This window comes from Trichoderma breve (genome assembly GCF_028502605.1).
Source record: "Trichoderma breve strain T069 chromosome 7 map unlocalized scaffold00007, whole genome shotgun sequence".
In the NCBI taxonomy this organism is placed as follows: domain Eukaryota; kingdom Fungi; phylum Ascomycota; class Sordariomycetes; order Hypocreales; family Hypocreaceae; genus Trichoderma; species Trichoderma breve.
Genome location: NW_026611593.1, coordinates 1,432,492 through 1,447,269, shown reverse-complemented (window position 1 = coordinate 1,447,269; position 14,778 = coordinate 1,432,492). Strand labels below are relative to the sequence as shown.

The window sequence follows — 14,778 nt, the reverse complement described above, 5'->3', positions numbered from 1 at the left end:
AATGCTACGACATTTACCACTATACTAATAACGGAAACCTTCAACTACCCGATTCACCCTCAAGTTCAGGACTTGAGTGGTATTTTCCATTCAGTTTTTTTCATACTGCTGACTTTAAAGCTGATTCATAAGTTTATTCTTGGATGAGCGATGAATGGCTTTTATCTTTGACCATATCGCTTGAGCAATGATCGCTTTAACATACTTATTTGGCGGATAAGTTTAACAATTATACAGAATAGCTCACTCTGGATCTGTACGATTGTATGCTTTAACACTTCTGGAGGATCTTTTTCGTATTCCATTATATTTTCTGTGCTCGGTAGTATTCCTAAACTTGCAAATGCCCTACTCCTACCCAAGCACCTTTTTCTACCATATGCATTACTAATTATAAGTCCCAAAGTTCTGAATATTAACCTCGGCGTTTTGAAGTGTCTATTTTGCTGAAATCAATCTCACCAATTCGTCTTTCTCACCACTGTGAGAAATCATCTCCTTGAATATACCGTCCTCAATCTCCAGCAACTCCTTTGGCGTACCAAACTCCGCGGTCACACCATCCTTGATCACCAATATCCGATCAAAGTCAACTACAGTGCTTAATCGATGGGCGATAACAAGCAGCGTCGAGTCAGAAAACTCCTGACGAATGGAGTCCTGAATCAGTCTATCAGTCTCCATATCGACGGCTGATGTCGCCTCATCCAAGAGCAGAACTTTTGGACGTGACAAAATCGCACGTGCAAGGCAGAGCAATTGCTTCTGGCCTTGTGAAAGGTTAGAACCACCGGATGCGACCGGGGACGAAAGCGAGAGAGCAGAGTTTACGTCCGAATCATTCTCGGTGGCGGTGGGAGCTGAAGAAACTGAGTGTTCATCGAGAATGGCCTCAGGAGCCGGTGTGCCTGGATTTGAGGAAATGAGATGAACCCGCATCAACGCCTTTTGAAGCTCGTAGTCGCTAAACTGGCCGAAGGGATCGAGGTTCGTTCGAATAGTGCCTGAAAATAGGAAAGGGTCCTGTGGAATAATGGCCAGACGGGTGCGCAGATCTGAGAGTTTGATCTTGGAAATATCGACGCCGTCAATCGTAATGCTGCCGGACCTGGTTTGAAGGAAGCGGAAGAGGGCCAGTGATAAGGTTGATTTTCCTGGTTCAAGTCAGAACATCATATTTACAGATAGAAAGAGAAACACGAGTGAATAGCGGGCTCGGGATCAGCTCTGTATAGGAATTTAGTTGACTCAAACTTACCTCCACCGGTTCTACCCACGATTCCAATGCGCTGATTGCGTTCGGCAGTAAAGCTCAAGCCCTTCAGAATAGAAGGCAAGCCCTCCGCATAGCCCACTTCTAGCTTCTCAACCTCGATTCTACCTTCCTCAGGCCAGCTTGCGCGCACTTCCTCTCCACCCTGGTTTTCGATTTCGAGATTTTGGTACTCAAAGATGCGCTCCGTGGCGTTCATATCAAGTTCTGTCTGCGTAGACACAGAAATGCCCCAGTTGATAGCATGTCCAAAGTTCAATGCAAAAGAAAGGACAAAGCCGGCTAAACTGGCATCGATATTGGGCGTAGTAACAACGAAAACGCCAATTACGGCAGCAAACATGGAGGCCGTAATGCCGATGCGAATCATGAGCCACATGCGAAAGGCGGTGATGTACCAACTGCAAGCTGCCCAGTCATCAATAAGAGCGAATATCCGCTGGGTAAATTCGGGTGCCTTTGAGAAAGCTCTGAGGGTTGATAGACCGCTGAGCGAAGACGCGAAGTGAGAGATGACAGGAGATTTGTTGGTGGATTCGAGTCTCTTGAGAGTTCGTGCTGCAGCCATGTATTGTTGAGCGAAGTAAGCACAGGCGACGAGAAGAACGATGGCAATGATGATCATGAATGGCGAAACGAAAAGAGCTGCCACCAAGATGCCAAGCATTTCCCAGGTCACAGTGGCAAAGTAATAGAAGTTTGTAGCCAATGAAGAGTCCATGCTAGTGAAATCGCCAGTGAACCTATTCAGAATTCTTCCAGTCGGCACAGTATCTAGCCATCGGAGGGGTGCTCGAAGCACGCTGCGCAAAATGCCCTGGAAAATCTTCCGCGATGCACGGAGTGAGCCGGTATAGACACAGTAGAGACGACTGACGGATATCAACACGGAGATTGTCGATATTAAGCAGTATACTCCAAGATAGAACCAGAGGCTTCTAGCCTGAGTCTCGCCTTGAAAGCTCGTAGCCGCATTTGTCGTGTTCGCATAGTCCATGGGCTGGCTGAAGAATTGTGTCTGCAGCGTCTTCTTATATTGATAGACCATGACATGCATAGTGTTGTCGACTTGCTCATATGAACTGGCCCATATTTTGATCCAATACGTACGGCCAAGGGTGAGACTCTGTGCGATAGCGAATAGAAGTATAAGAAAAGACCAGAAAGGGATTCCGCTGAAGGCTTTGAGGTATCCAGCATAGACGGCTGTTTTGACTCTACCAACCTCTCGCTTCTCGTCTTCAACAAGTCTCTTTGGAGCCGCCTTAGCCTTGGGTGTCGAATCCAGCGCCGGGGTTGTGGCAAGCTGTCCTGTCGATTTTGCATTAACATCTCTGTGAGCTTCTTCAGCCTCATCTGCTTCAATTATGTGCTCCAGGATACCAGTGCGTCGCAGTTCCTCTACTGAGCCAGAGTGTTCGACAACTCCATTGACGAGATGCACAGCGTAGTCAGCACGCGGAAGGCATAGTGACGAATGGTGAGTGACCAGAATTCGAGTTCTACCCTTCGCAAGCTCACCGAGAAGTGCGTTTGCAAAGACATGCTTTCCAACATGCGCGTCAAGAGCGCTAAAGACATCGTCGATAATCATAATACCGGCCCTTGAGTAAAGTGCTCGTGCTAGAGTCAGTCGCCACTTCTGTCCACCACTCAGAGTCACTCCTTGAGCTCCAACCTCAGTTTCATCACCGTCTTCAAACAGGCTGAGATCTCGGGATAGAGCACAAGCGTCAAGGACTTTCTCGTATCGAATAGGGTCAAATGGGAGGCCAAAGAGGACGTTGTTCTTGATGGTAGCGTTTTCAATCCATGGAGTCTGAGAAATAAAGCAAACAGCCGTAGGAAGGATCCAATTAGCAGCCGTCGCCTTGCTATCAAATCGTTGCTCTGGAGCAGGGGCTTTTGGGGCTTGAATATAACCACTCAAGACCTCTGCCTCGCCTAAAATGGCTGAAAGGAGGAGTGATTTTCCAGATCCAGTCGGTCCGGAAATAACGCTTAGGCAGCCATTGGGAAAGTCAAGGTTGATCTTGCGCAGAGCAAAGCGGTCGTCGGTGGGATCTTCAGAACCAAATGGAAACGTGACGGTCGCATCGTGGAATGATACTGCAGGGCCCGGATGGACATTCTCCGTTTTGTTCGGGGCGCGAAAGAACTTATCGATTCTGTCACAGCTCACCTTGGCATTAATGGCCGTAACCAACAACAGCGGAATATGACCCACGATTCCTTCGAGGAACATGAATAGAGTAATGGCGGTAAAAGCGACTGATGGCAGCAGTGTCCCGTTGATGTATGAATAGGTGGCCAAAGAAAGCGACGTCAAGACAATGGGAGTAAATTCTGAAGCAATCGCCATGTAAATGTTGTTGATTCTCGTCCTCCAGAGCATCGAAAGCTCCTCTTCACGAATATTCTCAATCTTCTCCGTCCACTGAGTTTCGATTGCGGAGAACTTGATCTGTCGGATTCCCTGAAGAGCCTCTGTAATTATCGTAGACCTTTTGTCACGAAGCTTCATGAGAATCTTTTGGTTGCCGCCGTATCGTGAAGCAAGAGCTCTGTTGATCGGAAAGAGGACCAAAATTCCCAACATTCCAGCGCACAGGCTTTGCCAACCGACAAGGTACAGCAAGAAGATGGTAATTATGGTGAATTGTCCTCCGCAGTTTACATATTGCCCACTCTGAGATCCAAATCTTGCGATCGCGTCGCAGTCGACTGAGAACATGTTGACGATGTCCTGCTGTGATCTCATGTTTGGTTGCTGCTCTTGCTCATTTCCATCATCGGCCTTCTTCGCGTCTGGATCCGAAGACTCTTCCTTGGGGATATGAAGCGAATCCTCCATTTTCATCAATTTTTCGTACATCATTCCGGTTAAAGTTGATCTCATCGGGACAACAATGTCGGCCGTCTCAGACCACATGACTCTGGAGTCGACCAAGCGCGAGCTTATCGTAGCACCAACAATTGCAGCAACCCATTTCCACGCGACGGGATCAATAATGTCGAAATGTTCGCGAGTCTCGAGGTGACGAAGTAGTTGCAAGTTCGCAAAGGCGGGAGCGACGTCAAAGAAGTTTGTGAAAAGAAGAGCTCCCCACATCCAAATGAACCGCCACCGAAACTTCCACATAATGTGCGCCCATAGCGGAAGGCGATCACCCTTGAAGATGATGTCCTTGAAGCTTGCAGTAGCATTTTCTGATCTAACCGTGTAGTCCATTGCGGGTAGATTAGAATTCTCAAACTTTTCCGAGGCTGCTGCCCGAAGCACATTCATAGGCCAGTCGAAGCTATATCTAGACCAAAGACTGAGTGTCCTCTGTGAGTCGACGACTCTTCCATCTGGGCCAAACACATCTGGGCGACGTTTGATGGAAGCGATTGTTCCGATCAAAGCGACAGCCGCACCAATTTGAATCCATATCAAGATTGAAGTGATAAAATGCCTGTCTCGCTCCACATAATAGAGGCCGCGTATTCCGTTAAGAGTGATTGAAGCGATACCAATGATCAAGAAACATGTTCTGCCGCTCGATGTTACGCTGTTAAATCTTGTTACTGGTTCAACTTCTCGCGACGCGACCAAAAATTGCAAAAACAAAAGTATCTAGACCCGTCAGCTTCAAAAAACTAGATTTCCTGCTATGGAAGCTTACCCAGGCGAAAAACAGCCACCATGATCCCAACAGAGGTATCCCAGAATACCCAGGTTCAAACTTATGATTGACGGCGGTGAAAATAGCAGCTGCGCACGAGAGTGCAATTGCCAACAGTGCGATAACAAATATGGCAATGAATTGGGCTTTGTTGGAGAATCGAGCTATTGAATCTTCATTTGCAGCTCCATCTTCATCCTCGTATGTGAGCCCATCCTGCTGTGGATTCTTGGCACGGGTGATTACACGAAGTCTTCGAAGATACGGAAAAGAGCACAGCGCGACAAGAAATGCCAGGCCTGCAACCGCATATTCCGGATCGTAATCTAGCCTCATACTGTGAGTCTAGCTGTTGTCTACATCACCATCTCACGACTTACAGTGGCAATCAAAACCAGAACATTAAGGCGGAAAATTCGCTGAAAGATATTTAAATAAAAATTACACCGATATCAATTTCGGGATTCTGATTCCGAGGAGGATTCTCGTCACCGCGTGAGTCAACGGGTCTGATCTAGACTCGATGTGGGAGGTACTTTTGTTTGCTTTGCCTCCCTATTCGTCAGCCTGGCCAGCCTTAGTACAAGACTTTCTGGTGGTTCTTTTATAATTCACGCTTTCTCCAGGACTGTGAATCCGGTCAATTATACCGTATGAATGCTTTTAGGGCGTGTTGTGCACTGTTTATATTTCAACGAGCGCCCTCAATAAGCGCTTCCTAAATTTAAGGATGTGCAACGCGTACAGGTATATACAAGAAATTACTGATCACCATCCGAACAGACAGAGCCTTGCCCGTATGCAACCTGTAGGCAACAATTGTACTGCCTTATCAACATCCTACCGCGCTAATGAATCCTAACATGTATACGAAGTAAAGAAGCGGCACGAGCTAGTGATTTTAATATGTCCGGATAGCGATAATAAGTATTAGCTCCGGCTGCTAAAGATCAATGTCTGTGGAGAAGCCGTCCACATCCCTTGCGGTGGGATGAAAACACGGAACTCATCTCATCTCCATACTCGTACTAAAAGCGCCAAAATCTGTAGGATACGCTTCGGCGTATTCTCCTCTCCACCCCCTTGACATGCTACTGCAGCCGTTCTACCCGTTCGACTCCACCCTTGGTTGTAAACTCGGAGTAATTTTCCCCAATCACACTGAATTCTTGGGTAAGCAAAGCTGTGTTCCATGATATTATCCGCGTGTAGCGCATTCCATCGCTTCACAGGATGCTAGCAACCCTGAATCTTTGGACTCACTACGGATGACTCCCTCTCTTATCGTATCTGCAATTATAACTCCGGTCAGTCATACTTATGGCGTCAAAGTATAGTCTTCCCGTAGAGGCGATCTATTAAATAGACAACAGGCTAGATAATGTGAATTTCTCTTTCCGTCGAACGAGAACTACGCGAGTTATGTCATGCAATAATGCAACACATCCATCCTCATACATACATGGAAGCGAGCATACTGTAATTGGAAGGAAACATTTTTTGTGCTTCGTAAAGGCCGCGACCGCGAGACTTGATGAAAGCTGTGTGTGCCGAAGCTAGAGTTCTGAACTGTGGTTGAAGTTGAAGAACTATCAGAATGCCAATAAGAAGAGAGATGACTCAATGTTACTTCGCGGAGCTTCCGATTTTGACTCATCTTCATGCTTTAGGCCCTTAGTATTGCATTTACTAACTCTCACCGCGCCAAGCCCATTTGCATGAGGTGAAGTAACTGTGACAAGGCCTGATGCGTATTCCCACCGCCAATCAATCTGCTCTTTTGGTATATATAATCTAGGTGGCCCTCTTTTGTTACCAATTCATGTGAAAACAGTTCAATTTTAAATATCATATCGCCATGGTTGGTTGCAGACCAAGTATGGAACATCGTCGCCTGAGTTGTGTAGACGTTCCAAAGCCCAAGACCAATCTTCTCACATTGTCGAATTCAGTCATCTTGGCTAATATATGTATCTGATGACCCTCAAATTCCAAGACATCTGATATTCCTTCATTACGTTTGGATGGAGCATCTGTCTCATCGATCCGCCCAAGGCCGTACTCTATTGACACACATTTGCCCTGGGGTACCTGACAAGGGTTTCATGCAGTCTTAATCGAGTAATGCCCCGAGCCTCGATCATCGTGTGAACTTAAAAATTTCTCCGCAATACGACTCTAAAAATGGGAAGCATGAATGAAGCATACAGTAAACTATGTACCTATTGCTAGCTCAATGCTAATTCTGGGACTTGCTTAATGCAGGCGACAACGGGGCAGATGCGGCTTCCCCTCTTGCGTTCCACCTCCAACGGTGGAGGGTTCATGATACTATATAATTTGTGAAGTGGTACGCTTGTCTGATGTGTGAGAAATGAGAAAGATGGATTGTAAGAAGAATAGAATTTATTGTTTTGAAGTCGTGGTTGAGTTCATTTCAACATCGCTACGCACACAAGCATGGCCGTACGCAGCGTCACATGCACGGGGGACACCTCCTTTGCAGCAATCCTTCGCACTCTTCACATAGCCAGGGCAAAGCTTGATATCCTACCCAAAAGGCACAGCCAACCATAACAAGAGGACGATTTGAACCCAAAATATTGCCCACGTGTGCCAAACCAGAGCCGCAACGACACACCGGGTTTGGAGAGCAAATACCCAATTATTCCCGGAGCTGACTTGGCCGTGCACGTATCTCATGTAGGCGCTGACCATGATTTCGCAATTCCCATCCGCCCTTGCATCACCCATGATGACCAATCCAGCGGTGCATTATTATTCGCTACATATTGGCTCTTCCCTTGCTGACACCAATCTTCCATGTATCTGCCGTATGAGATAGCCAAGCCTTTGGTGATATTCTGATCGTTTTGAGAGCCGCAGCTATCTGTGAAACCTTCAAATCCGGCATTAGTTCGTCGTAGTTTTATTACCTCGTACAACGGTACGCAAGCCAGCACCATGGCGCGTGAAGATGATGTCGAAACACAATCAAGGCATGATGAAAACACGCCGCTCCTAGTAGGAGAGCAATCGGAACAGCCCCGACTGGAACCGCAAGAAAACGACAAGAAGCCGACTAGCTGGTACCTATGGAGGGTCTTCTGGGCTATTCTTGCCGCCCTTGTCCTTGCCGTGTTTATCAAGGGCTGGATCGATGCCGACGGAGATGTCAACGTTAGTATCACGGACGCGTATTTGGTGGTAATATCGCCTTGTATCTGACTATAGCTTCTTAGTTTGACTTGGAGAAAGCGCTCAAGAAGGCGCTTGGAGGCGGCTTGAGCGGCGCAGCTGCCATGGTTCTGCAGGTCCTGCTTCTAATGGTACAACCTCATTCGCCCACTCATTCCTTTGTCATACTCGAAGCCGAGCTGCGACTAAATTTCTTGATTCTTTATGTAGCCTCTTCGGACTATTATGAACTATCAGTACCGCTTCGGAACCTCCTTCACTAGTGCCACACATATCCTCTACGCTGATGGAGGATTCGGCCGATACTATTCGGGACTCGGAGCCGCACTCATACAAGGTAAGACTCCTTATGATTTCTTGCAGTTATTTAACCAGGGTTACTAATTTTGCATGCGTGAAAATATAGGACCTGTGGCGAGGTTTGGCGACACAGCAGCCAATGCTGGAATTCTGGCCTTGCTGCAGTCCAACTCATACCTGAAAGACCTGCCTTCGCTTGGAAAGACGGTTTTTGCTTCCCTTTGGTATGCTTCCATTCAAAAAGTTCATCTAACGTTTCACAAGATGCAAATTACTGAGAATACATAATACTAAGCGCTGCCGGGTTTCGCATGATTCTTACACCTGTTGACACCCTCAAGACTACCCTCCAGGCACAAGGCCCTAGCGGAACTGCCCTGCTTCGACAACGCATCAAGCAACATGGAGTTGGAACTCTGTGGTGGGGAGCGTTTGCTACTGCAGGAGCAACATTCGTCGGCCATTATCCCTGGTTTGCGACGGTATGATTCAGCCCTTCAATCTCTCTTCCACGTTGATAACTCAATTGCTCACTCTACTGCAGTACAATTTGTTGACAGAAGTCATCCAAGAACCACCAAAGAGCGACCTATTTCTTTGGCTACTGCGTCTGGCCTTTATAGGATTCGTCGCATCTGTTATATCCGATTCTGTGTCCAACTCCTTGAGAGTGATAAAGACCTACCGACAGGTCAATGATACCAAAGTGTCTTACGGTAAAATATCTCCAGATTTTCACTTGCAGTTTTCTATGCCGTATCGTTTTACTGAATCCGTTTTTACAGGAGAGGCTGTGCGATTGGTGATTCGAGATGACGGAGTATCGGGGCTGCTTGGGCGCGGACTGACGACGCGCATCTTGAGCAATGGTCTTCAGGGGCTACTATTTTCCATTCTATGGAAGCTATTTCTAGATATGTGAGCTTATTTGGACACTTCAAATCGTCAATAATCTACTGACCAAGATACTTATAGCTGGGAACAAAGGACAAAGTCCTAGAGGAAATTAAGATGTGATTTTTGGGATTCTTCAACTGAACAAGCATGCATAGGCACATTACTCAGCCTGGATTAATGAATGTATATGGTAAGGGACACAATGCATGACAGATAAGAAGAAAGGTCAGGCGATCTCGTCAAAGACTAGACCCATAACACAGTGATTAGTCGTATTACACACGACGCCAACAAATGGGTGCTCAAGTAGTGTGAGTAAACAGTTACAAAGCCTACATCCAGACCTCCAATTACATTTTAATAAAAACGATACCGCCGACCAGTCTCACTTTACCCGCGTGCTCGCTGCGATACGCTCGGCAGGGGCTCGTAGAGGTACTCGTTGAACAAGGAGGGAATGTATCGTTTCTCAAAATGCCAGCGTCCCTAGCTATCTGCGCCTAAGTAAAACAACACGGATCATCCTCGTATTGGATTGTTTCATCGACATGTCCATTCTCGCCACTGAGGCTGAAAGCGAGAGATGGCAAACAACTTTAAAAGGGCGCGGGCTCACCGACCCGTTCCGCATAAGACGGTCATGGCACAATGCATTATTGATGGGTTGTGGAATGCGAGTCAATACTACTCAGTACTATGTGTGTGAGTGAAGCTGCACACCGATCGTGCTCACCTCGTAATGCTAACGAGGCTGATCAAGGTGACCAGAAATATCCTCCCGTCTTAACAAACACAGCCAGCTACATGCATATATCTCTTTCCAGGCCCAATGCTACCGGTATCTCTCTAGTCCGGCGAACCTCTTCCTCCTAACTTTCCGTCTCCAAGCTCGCACTTTCGCCATCTTCTAACTCGTCAGAGTAATAATACGGTTCTATATAGTCGTCTTCTTCCTCTTCCTCTTCGGAGCTGCTGTAATCCAAATTTCCCAATGGCAGGGACTCGAGGCGTTCACTAAAGGTGATTTTTTCGGCTCCAGTAGAATCTATTCGATCCCTGTCCCACATCACGTACCCCCAAACCAATAAGTCGTTGTCAAAAAAGCGTAAGTTTGAGTACTTTCCCTCCCAAAGCATCACCCAGGCTGCAGGTGGCCGAAGGTTGGATTGGTCCGATTCACCATCTCCGTTAAATGGAAGAGGTTCGCGCCTAAATTCCTTCCAATCGCGCTCCGAGCGGTTGGCTTTTCGATGGCTGAATTGCCAATACGGCGACACACGGCTAAAGTCGATATATTCTTCTGTTGGCCATGCCAATACTTCGTGCATAAGTTTGATGCGATGTGCGTGATCACCTCCAACAAATAAAATCGCATGTAAGGGTCGCAGGCCTCGAGAGGCAGTACCACTGATGACATGTTCTACCACGCCTGAACCAGTGATTATTAGATGCATACATGTACGCAAAATGGGGAATAGAGATTGAACTGTTAACCTACCACTCGCACTTAGCCGTTTTCCCCACGGAGGTGGAGGACTCACCTCTTCAAAAAGAGGGCTTGTCTCATTTATCTCGTCGCCAAATGTTGTGCAAATATGCTCCCATTTCATCCGAGCGTACCATTGGATACACACAAACTCTTCAAATTCCCACGGTTCGAATAAGTCATGGACAAGTCCGATCACATCGATTAACTCTATGTATGGATAGCCAAACCTTGGTTTGCCTCGGCACCGGGCTCCAAAAAGATGACAGTACAGCTGGAAACGGAACATTCCTCTCAAGATGCGCATGCGTTCAGTTGCACTCAGTTCGATTTCTAGGTGGCTCACATTTGGGCCATCTCCGTCCGGCGGCCAAGATACCTCATAATCTTGAGTTTCAATAAGATTCGAAATGTTACCAAGAGTCCACCGAGCAAACACTTCAACAATAGGGGCGACAATTGTTGTTTGAAACGTCCACATGGCAATGATTGCCTCTTCGCTAAGGTCTCCTAGAGACGGCCCCGCCTTCTCTGTTTGGAGCTTGTTTGCATAGGGTTCAAGGAATGGCTGAACAACTTCAGTATTCCTGATAACAGTCGTAAATGGCGGCCGCGATGTCTGATACACTGCGTAAGCGTCCACAAGTGTATTCCCAAGCATAGTCTTCAGCTCTCCATAGAGAATGCGAGGGCGATCTTGTTTAACCTGCCGGTAGAGAATTGGCGACGCGCGTGCTAATGCATTGAGATCAGACAAATCGAGCCTCACCATCACATTATAGCAGATCAACCAAGGAAGACTTTCGATGTTACTGCATGACGGAGAGCCATCCACAGGAGTAACAACCTCCATCCTAAATCACATAGAGGAGCTGCCCACAGAATAGGCGTGAGACGGGGTGTTTGTGTAAGAAAACGGTGCAAGGGGAAACATGGAAGAGATTTTAAAAGTTATTAGGCTTCTAGACAAAGCTTTGATGGGCCCGCGCTTCCCAGTAGAAAGAGGATGTCGGATGTCAATGAGGTGCGTGCGCACAAGGTAGATGCAGGCTAGAATGTTCTACAGCCAATCATCGTTTCATATTCCAACTTAATGGGTACATTAGTCTCATCATTATTCTCATGTTTGTCTTTTTCGCTTCCATAAACTAAAAGGCTCTCCGCTATGTTGGTGAGGACTTTTGATACATCATCGTTGGTGTCTGACTCGATGAAAAGACTTGCAGTATGACTTCCAGTATGACATAAAACGTGCCCCACCACGAAGTCTTGCCTGTCTTGAGTCTATTCGTATTAGTTGAGATGTGAGGGGTTAAATGCTTCCTCTTCCTCTTTGATGACGGCCGTGCTTCAAGATACTGTACTCATCTCCTGTCGCAATCTGATTCAACCTACCGATCTCTCCTGTACAACTTTTCTAACAGGAACTATTAATCGCCTGTCTCTCTTTTCAGGACATCCACCTCATTCACACCGCATCCTTATGGCTGAGATAATAGGCACCATAGCGAGTGTATTGACCTTGGTTGGCCTTCTCGAGGGGTGCATTGATGCTTGTGATCTTATTCGTGCTGCGAGGAACCAAGCGAAGGATCTGGAGAAGCTCGATCTGAAGCTTGCACTAGAGCAATGTCGCCTGAAGAGCTGGGGCAAGAGCATGGGACTGATCCGTGAGACTGGGGAGAAGCGACGCAGTCTCCTTGAAGATTTCGAATTTTGTGCTGTGGTACAGCGAGCTCTAGAGCTCATAGTAGAATTACTCACAGACTCGGAGCGCTTGAGTAGCCGATATGGAGCCAAACAAGTCGCGGTCGAGGAAGGCGTCCAGCTAGTTGCCAAGTCTAGGAGCGTGTCAAAGCTCAAGGCTGCTTTCAAGCGGCTCACAATCACCGATAGTGCCCACGAGCAGGCAACCAAGGTGAAGCGCAAATCGTTCTGGGTCCTACACGATCGAAAGAAATACGAGGATCTGATCGTTGAACTGCGAGAATTGGTAGATGGCGTTGAAAAGATTACCAAAGATCTTGTTGGCCGCGAGCAACAGCAAGATTTAGTCATTTCTCGAATCAACACGATAAATGACATCCGAACCCTCAATATGCTTAGTGAAGCTTGCGAACTGGATTACCCTGCCATCTCAGATGCTACATCGATTCGCGCCGACACCATATCGATGGTTAGTACTCAACAGGGCAAGATTATTGGCTGGATAGATGCGATCGATGAGACTGTCGCGGCAGACAGTCAGATGGAAGTCACGGAAGAAATGGAGTCTTGGGATTTAAGAGCATTCCGAGAACAATACTTGGGGTTGCTCAAAATTTCTAGGACACAAGAACCCTCCAGAAACGATCAACCTCTAGACCCAGATCGACCCTCACACCAAAGTCCCGTCGATTTCAATGAGGCCTTGGCGTATGTGGGTAAGGTCAAAGTCCATTTTCATTCGCGGCCTATCATGTATAAATACTTTCTCGACATCTTGCAGACTTATCAGCGGGATATGCTTCCTATTAGAGAGGTTCATGACTCTTTAACTAAACTTTTCGAATTGGAGCCGGACCTTATGGAGGGCTTCAACCAATTTTTGCCTATTGACTGGGTGAGAAACGAGACCAAGCCTCTTCGAGATCAAGACGACAGCACTGAAGCATCAATTGGGCTCAATGCCCTAATTTACATGGACTATCTTCGAGAAACTACAGGTTATAAGCGCTACAATAAGTTCTCTGACATATTAAGACGCTTTCAACATCAAGATATCAATGCTGCGGATGCTATGAGACAAGTCATGCTTCTCTTTCATGACCGCCATGATCTTTTACGAAGATTCAACATATTTTTGCCGCCGGGGTATGCTATATTCGGTGAGGATGGTGTTCCTCAAGCGACAACTCCAGAAGGCCATACTTGGGATATTGCTAGCCTTTTGGCTGAGTCGACCAACAATGAAACCATTTTCCTCTCGGAGGAGACAGCATCAGTGCGTATTAATACCCAATTGCGCGAAAAGCCCGGAAGGCGCTACAGGGTCAAACGCCTCTCTAGGCAGGTTGACATGAACAGCCTTGTAATGTTAAAATACTATGAGGAATTGGTTCTCTTCCGCCAGGATTTAGAACGTGAAGTGCTGGTTTTTCCTCCTAATTTAAGTCTGGGGCGTCAACATGCCTTGTGCACGTTGTCATACCGCCTGGGCTTATCATATAATACATTCGCTGGAGAGTCGACCGGGAACCAAATTGTCATAAGTCGCTTGCCTCAGAAGCCTTCCGGCAGTCTTATGCCACTGCGAAGATCGTTAATGGTGAAGAACCTGAAGTACAACAGCCGCACGGCGATTGATTCAGAGGATACAAATGCCAGCTGGGAACTTGAAGAACAGGGCGCCGATTTGGAGAGTCAGGGTTGGGAAACAGCAAGTTCAGAGGCAGAAGATTCAGATCAGTAGTCTTTGAAGAGAAAGCCAAGATGAAGATACAAAGTTCAAGAGATCTTAATAGCACAAGGCATTTCAGTAACACGATTTAGAAGAATTTTAGGCGTATATGGTGGTAAAGCATTTTACTGAAACCATATTAACTAACAAAAGCCTCTAAATGGGAGCCAAGGATGTCCTGTAAAACTTTCTATGAATGGCCCGTGATGCAAAAGCAGTTGTTCGCATCTAAAATAACAATCTGGCTACACATCGCAGCGTTGTTTTTGAACAGCTATTCGATCGTATTATTCCCTTCGCTGCAAAACATGAAGTTTTTGCATTGAACATTTCCTCTCCACTGCGTGCCTTGCTTTGATTGGACAGAGGAGCTGCATGACTAAGCGAAACAAAAAATTTCAAGACCCACGCGCCAGAGCGTATAAAGTTCTTCGCCGTCGCGCTTAGAGCTTCGCTCTTCTTTTTCTTTTTCTTTTCTTCGTGCGGCTGGCATAACCTGAAAATATTACCCGTGTTG

At 46.8% G+C, this 14,778-nt stretch overlaps 4 protein-coding genes across 4 annotated transcripts; 2 read left to right on the top strand and 2 right to left on the bottom strand.

The window, feature by feature from the left end:
* Positions 1-438: 438 nt before the first annotated feature.
* Positions 439-5,277, bottom strand: T069G_10650 (ABC transporter domain-containing protein; the record flags this gene model as incomplete). The annotated part of the gene is made up of 4 exons (XM_056177860.1): positions 439-860; positions 909-1,154; positions 1,259-4,892; positions 4,942-5,277. The coding sequence occupies 4 exons, from the start codon at positions 5,275-5,277 to the stop codon at positions 439-441; spliced, it is 4,638 nt and encodes a 1,545-aa protein (XP_056024150.1).
* Positions 5,278-7,905: 2,628 nt separating this feature from the next.
* Positions 7,906-9,439, top strand: T069G_10649 (mitochondrial carrier protein domain-containing protein; the record flags this gene model as incomplete). Its single annotated transcript, XM_056177859.1, has 8 exons — positions 7,906-8,121; positions 8,184-8,270; positions 8,350-8,476; positions 8,546-8,663; positions 8,735-8,921; positions 8,984-9,155; positions 9,225-9,357; positions 9,415-9,439. 8 exons carry the CDS (start codon positions 7,906-7,908, stop codon positions 9,437-9,439), a joined length of 1,065 nt encoding a protein of 354 aa, XP_056024149.1.
* Positions 9,440-10,205: 766 nt separating this feature from the next.
* T069G_10648 (uncharacterized protein) lies at positions 10,206-11,675 on the bottom strand (the record flags this gene model as incomplete). The annotated part of the gene is made up of 2 exons (XM_056177858.1): positions 10,206-10,765; positions 10,835-11,675. The coding sequence occupies 2 exons, from the start codon at positions 11,673-11,675 to the stop codon at positions 10,206-10,208; spliced, it is 1,401 nt and encodes a 466-aa protein (XP_056024148.1).
* A 630-nt stretch (positions 11,676-12,305) lies between these two features.
* Positions 12,306-14,273, top strand: T069G_10647 (prion-inhibition and propagation domain-containing protein; the record flags this gene model as incomplete). Its single annotated transcript, XM_056177857.1, has 1 exon — positions 12,306-14,273. The coding sequence occupies one exon, from the start codon at positions 12,306-12,308 to the stop codon at positions 14,271-14,273; it is 1,968 nt and encodes a 655-aa protein (XP_056024147.1).
* Between the last annotated feature and the right edge of the window lie 505 nt (positions 14,274-14,778).